Below are 6,000 nucleotides of genomic sequence, written 5' to 3'. Positions count from 1 at the left end.
TTACATCGTGCACTTGATACGCGTATTACATAATAACTTTCTATTAGATAATCTTAATATTGATAATGCATATCAACGGCGACGCATTTAATCAATATAATACGTTTTCTTGATGAGTATTATACCAGCTTAATATACCGTTGTTTATATATATCGTCGATATTAAGATTATCTAATAGAAAGTTACTATTTAGTACGCGTATCAAGTGTACGATGTAAACCAAGCCATAGTCAATATTAAGATTACTTAATAGAAAGTTACTATATAGTACGCATATCAAGTGCACGATGTAAACTAAGCCATTGTATTGATTGAGTGCGTCGCCGTTGATATACATTGGCTGCGTTCAGAAACATAGCTGATCAGTAAGCGGTCAGTGATTATTGGTCCTTAATGTTAGATCTCTAACTTTAGACCAATTACGTTAACTAATTACGCAACCGTTGTATAACTGTTATGTCTCTTGAACGCACCCATTGTCGATATTAAGATTATCTAATAGAAAGTTACTATTTAGTACGCGTATCAAGTGCACGATGCAAACCCAACCTATAAGTTTGTTCGTATCGCATGCCCTAACATACTCCTACTCGCTCCAACGCACTCTGATTGGTCCGCGTGATGATGTGAACCAATCAAAGTGCATTGGAGTGTGTAAGAGCACATAGGGGCATGCGACGCGACAAATCTTATGTGTGAGCTAGTAGAAACCAATATGGTGACGAGCAGTTCCTCCCGCATGCCTGAGTACTAGAGATGCCCGATTCTTAATCAATTCGATTCTTTCCCTAACAAATTTAGGGAAAAAGGGTTGTTCGTGCTGCTTGCATGTTTCATACTTTTCGCTTTTAAAAAGAGATGGATACCTAATCAGACACTTAGAAGAAACAATCGAGTTGGATGTCTCGTTTTTGCTTCTTCGAAACATTCCAATATACTTCTGTTTAGTTTTAAATACGAAAAATGCGAAGAGTGCAAACAACACGAATAAGCCTATTTTTGGGGAAAGAATCGAATCGATTTAGAATCGGGCATCTCTACTGAGTACATACTAGAGTTGGGCACGGCTAAAAAAATCGTCGACTTCGATTTAATCGATAATCAAAAGTATCGTTTTTATATAATCGATATTTTCTTAAAAATATCAATAATCGATTATTTGAGTGAGTCCCAGATGCGCACATTGACAAACGGAAACATTCAGTCATATGTCGTTGTTTATAGAGTCTCTAGAATATCTCTAGGCATACGTCGTTGTGGTTGGCTGTGTCCGTTTGTCAATGTGCGCATCTAGGACGCTTCCGGTTAATCGCTCCGAGAGCGATCATAAATCATAAGTCTTTATTAGCCAATCATAAAGTTTATAAGTACTTGTTCGACCAATAAACGTAGACTGAATAACCCATAGTGGGTTACCCCAGAACCAGTCGAACATGCTATAAGTTTTAGAGTATCAAATTAAGTGTTAATGTAATAAATCATCAAATGGAATATACTGCAGTACATTTTTTAAATAAAGCTAAGACTCCATATATGCGGTGAGCTCCGACAAATGCACGGTGGCCATTCAAAAGTCAGGCGTAGGTCGAGCCTAACTTCTAATTGGTCACCGCAACATTTGCCGCAGTAGACTCGATGCGGGTAATTGTTAAATTCTAGTAAGTAAAGCATAGAAAATGTAATGACTATGTCGACTATTATGTCGACTTGTATATAGCCAGATAATAGGGAGTTTTTGCAATACTGTCTTTCAGAAATGGTAACGCTAAAGTACGTTCCGATATTCCCTGCCAGTACTGCGAATATACAGTTTGTGTTACGTATCCTATAGATTTGAAGTACTGATACTGAATATTGGAACGTACTTTTGCGTTACCGTATCTGAAAGACGATATTTCAAAAACTCCCTATTATCTGGCTATATACAAGTCGACGTAATAGTTATAACATTTATGGCTCCTGCACACAGGATGCGGTAATGCCGCGCGACGGAAGTCCGCGCAACAGCCAATCAATATGTTGTTTTTCCGTAAGAGGTAGAAGGTTATTACGGAAAGCAGCATATTGATTAGCTGTTGCGCGAACTTCCGCCGCGCGGCAAGCATTACCGCGTCCTGTATGCATGAGCCAATAGACCCATTTTACAAACAAGGATTTCTGAAAGTTCAGAAAAAGCAAGAGAGGTAAATTTCGTTTAATATAATGAAATTTATTCACAATTACATAATACACGTATACCAATTATATTAAGAATTACTGAGACCTCACTGAGCTAAATTATTTTCTGAAAGCAACCATATTATCAATTGCAATACTGCAGATCACAATTATACAGTTTGATTGGACAATCTTTGATTTTCAATTTTTAATCTTAATCTCCAATGCGTAGTCTAATTCTGACTTTATAGAGGGTGCTTTCCAGTTTCGTACACTGTGTTACATAAAACCAGTTTATTGATTGCATATTATCTTACAAGATATTTTAGATAATATATGACTTAGATAATATATAAACTGGTTTATATATTATCTAAATAGATATGATTTAGATAATATATAAACTGGTTTTGTGTACGTGTGTATCAAAATGTGTTAAGCAATTGGAAAGCATCCAGAATGTCAGGCAACATGTAATAGGAACAAGAAATAGCCAATGAAAAACTATACTTTCACATGTGCGTCGGTTGCTATTGGCTGTTCCCTCTTTCTACTACTTGTTGCCCGGCATTCTGTAAAGGACTTTAAACACTATATACAACTAATATCTCGGATTTATTAATAGAACTATTAATTGACCTCAGTGTGCACTAATGCACATTAGTGCTTTCAATCAAATTCGCTATTAGTGAAATTATTATAAGAAAAGGGTCTTCATAATAAAATTTTGTACATCGTATATCGCACATCGAAGAAAAAATAATCGATTTGGAGAATAATCGACCTCGAAAACATTGGAAAGAATAATAGGTCTGTTCTTTGTAGTTGCACTGCTGAACTGGTGCAATATATTGAAGTGAAACAAATATACGTTTTCTCACTCTAACTTATTGCACTAGTTCAGTAGTGCAGCTACAAAGAACAGGCCTTATGATTCTAATAAAATAAGAATCGATTTTCTAATAAAATAAGAATCGATGCTTGATTTATCGATCGATATTTGTCCATTCCTAGTACATACTCTTCTCGCCCAAAGTAAGCGTTTATAGCGTGTTCAACTGGCCCAGGGCTAATGACGCTCCGAGAGCAATTAATGACGTCATAAGTCTCTACTAGGCAATCATAAGAACTTGAGCACAGACTTTTGCATAACGCATAATGCATAACACATAAGGAAATCAATCAATCAGAGTCATTCATTTCTATCCTGGAAAGGGAAATAAAAGTCTCTGATTGGTTGATTCCCTTATGCGTTATGCGTTATGTGTTATGCAAAAGTCTGTGCACAGGCCCTAAAGCTTATAAGTACTTGTTTGACCAATAAACGTAGGTTCAATAACCCAGAATGGGTTATCCCAGAGTCAGTCGAACATGCTATTAAGCTAGTGGCACATAAGGCGGTATTCATAGTCGAATCTTATTTCAAGACCGTCTTAAGTAATGTCTTAAGATGCGAATACGGCTTTGTGATTAGTTCATGACATCTTAAGACAGTACTTAAGATGATCTTAAATATAAGATTGGACTATGAATACCGGCCATAGAAAAACTTAAGCAGTAAGACATAAGCAGTAAGCGAATCAGCCAATCACAGTCGTTGATTCTTGGACCGTAAGAAGAATCAACGACTGTGATTGGTCAATTTGCTTACTGCTTACGTCTTACTGCTTAAGTTTTTCTGTGTGCCACGGCCCTTAAGGGACATCTACATTGGAAGTAAATAGCAAGATGTAGAAAGTAAGAGTAAGAAATTGACCAACCACAGTCGAATGTGAGAAGAATAATCAACTATGATTGGTCAATTTCTTATTCTTACTTCCTACTTCTTACTGCTTACTTCTAATGTAGACGTCCCTTTAGACTCCGTCCCCTTATGCAGGATTCACACCGCATCCGATGTCCGACGTACAACGTCCGATATCCAATAGGAGAACAGCTTTCTAATATAGAATTCAATTCTCCGTTAGAAAGCTAATCTTTTATTGGATATCAAACATCGTACGTCGGACATCGGACGCGGTGTGAATCCTGCATTATTCCTTAGTCCGTGGAGAAAACATATATTTGTCTCACTTCAATATATTGCATCAGTTCAGCAGTGCAGCTACAAAGAATAGGTTTAATTCCTTTCGAAATACGGTTTTGGTATCTCCAGTACAGAATTCAATTATCTCAATCTTTCAACGCGTTGTAAAAAAACAATTTACTGATCGAAGAATTTCGGGAAAAGATTCTTCAATCTAGATTTTGATATTTTGATATTTCTTCAAGTTTTGACAAATACGAAGATTATAAGTCTGGTTTCGTTGAGCAGAGCTGTTATTGTCATCCCGTAGTAATCGTTGATATGTATCGAGTTACTTAAGTCAGATCCATTATAACGTGACTAGTTGAACTTTCTGCTCCAATAGCAAAAATTGTGATTGTAGTTTGCGTTAAGCCAACGGCACACGGTGCTTGTTTTCGTGCTGGATTGCTTGCTGGATGGAAATACTCTGTTTTGATTGGTGCATTTCCATCCATCTTCAGAAATGCACCAATCAGAACAGAGTATTTTCATCCAGCAAGCAACCAGCACGAAAACAAGCATCGTATGCCGCTGACTTTAATTAAGAAAATAATTTCTTTGCGACAAACATTAATCGAGGTAGATTGATGAGCAACATAACCATGACGTCAGCCAGCAGGTTAGTTTTTGTTTACATATTTATTAAATGATAATATTACGATTTAAGTACGCAGTAACCGATTCAACATGACGTGCATTATCAACAATTGTGATAATTTTATTGTTCCCTGTGATTTGTTCAGGAAAAGGGGTCGCGATGTGGAAGAGGAATCTAGCGAATTCATGCCATTGAGCAAACGAATCAATAACCTTCATATCAACAGTCTGTCAGTTCTGCAGCAGAGAACGATGGAAAGCATGGAAACTGACGATTGGGGAAGCGAAAATTTTGTGCCATCGCCCAGTTGCTCGGAGGTATCTTCAAACTCACCATCCAGAGACACCTGTAGCTCTAGCCAAAGCAGCTTGACCACTGAGTACAGACCAGACTTAGATGCCATGTCAAATCCCTTTTATTATGAGAGTAATAAGCTACTCTTTTCCTTATACATGGAACGTATGCAAAGGAGGTTAAATCTCTATTAATAAGTATACATGTTACTGATTCTGTCATGCCTACAAAACATCTGCTTAACATTCGACAGCCAGGTTTCCTTTTTGCCATTCCTCTGTGTGACATACTTTGATGATTTCCAGTCACTCGCGTTGATCATACAAATTATATAATAAGTGATACGAAATAAACAAGTTTTGTAAAAGGCTGTACTAATGCATATACATCCTCGTTGCGCACAACCTTTAGGATATCAGGTATTGTTTGTCACGCAAAGTGCATGAAATTTTATGTAAATGGAAAACTATGAATGACTTCCATGATTGTATAAGATGTGTAGTTGTAGAACTATTTGTAGAACTTTAACTTATCATTAATTTATTTAAATTTCTCATCCTTTTCCCCATTGTTATGTTACATTTTTAATGAATCAGCGATACAGCATACGGAATCCTTAAATCTTAAGTCATATGTATGAAACACTAGGATAATGAAATGAAGTAAATAAAGTTATTAAGTATAGTTTAAACAAAATACATATATTTGTAAACATCACAAAGATATAAGAGATATCAGTAATGCCTTCAAATATTTTGACACTCTTCTGAGTAAAATTTGTATCTGACTTCAGAATAATTTCGATATTTTTGCTTTTTTTATTCAGAATGTAGCTAATAGTTCAATGAGGAAACTTAAATTCTAGAAATTAAAAACAAATTC

General features: G+C 36.1%; 1 protein-coding gene across 4 annotated transcripts; it reads left to right on the top strand.

The window, feature by feature from the left end:
- The first annotated feature begins 4,235 nt into the window (after positions 1–4,235).
- On the top strand, positions 4,236–5,802 carry LOC116843662. 4 transcript variants are annotated; one of them, XM_032814273.1, is made up of 3 exons: positions 4,244–4,275; positions 4,723–4,845; positions 4,970–5,802. In XM_032814273.1, the coding sequence occupies exons 2-3, from the start codon at positions 4,814–4,816 to the stop codon at positions 5,310–5,312; spliced, it is 375 nt and encodes a 124-aa protein (XP_032670164.1). In that variant the 5' UTR covers positions 4,244–4,275; positions 4,723–4,813; the 3' UTR covers positions 5,313–5,802. The 4 variants fall into 4 exon arrangements, with proteins under 4 accessions (XP_032670163.1, XP_032670164.1, XP_032670166.1 ...); XM_032814275.1 differs by lacking the exon at positions 4,244–4,275 and adding an exon at positions 4,287–4,303; XM_032814274.1 differs by lacking the exon at positions 4,244–4,275 and adding an exon at positions 4,296–4,312.
- The last annotated feature ends 198 nt before the right edge of the window (positions 5,803–6,000 follow it).

The sequence above is a fragment of the Odontomachus brunneus genome, unplaced genomic scaffold (genome assembly GCF_010583005.1).
Source record: "Odontomachus brunneus isolate Ranch 3 - 2012 unplaced genomic scaffold, Obru_v1 Obru_scaffold_034, whole genome shotgun sequence".
Lineage (NCBI taxonomy): Eukaryota > Metazoa > Arthropoda > Insecta > Hymenoptera > Formicidae > Odontomachus > Odontomachus brunneus.
The sequence above is the reverse complement of the archived record's forward strand: the minus strand, read 5'-3'. Positions and strand labels throughout refer to the sequence as shown.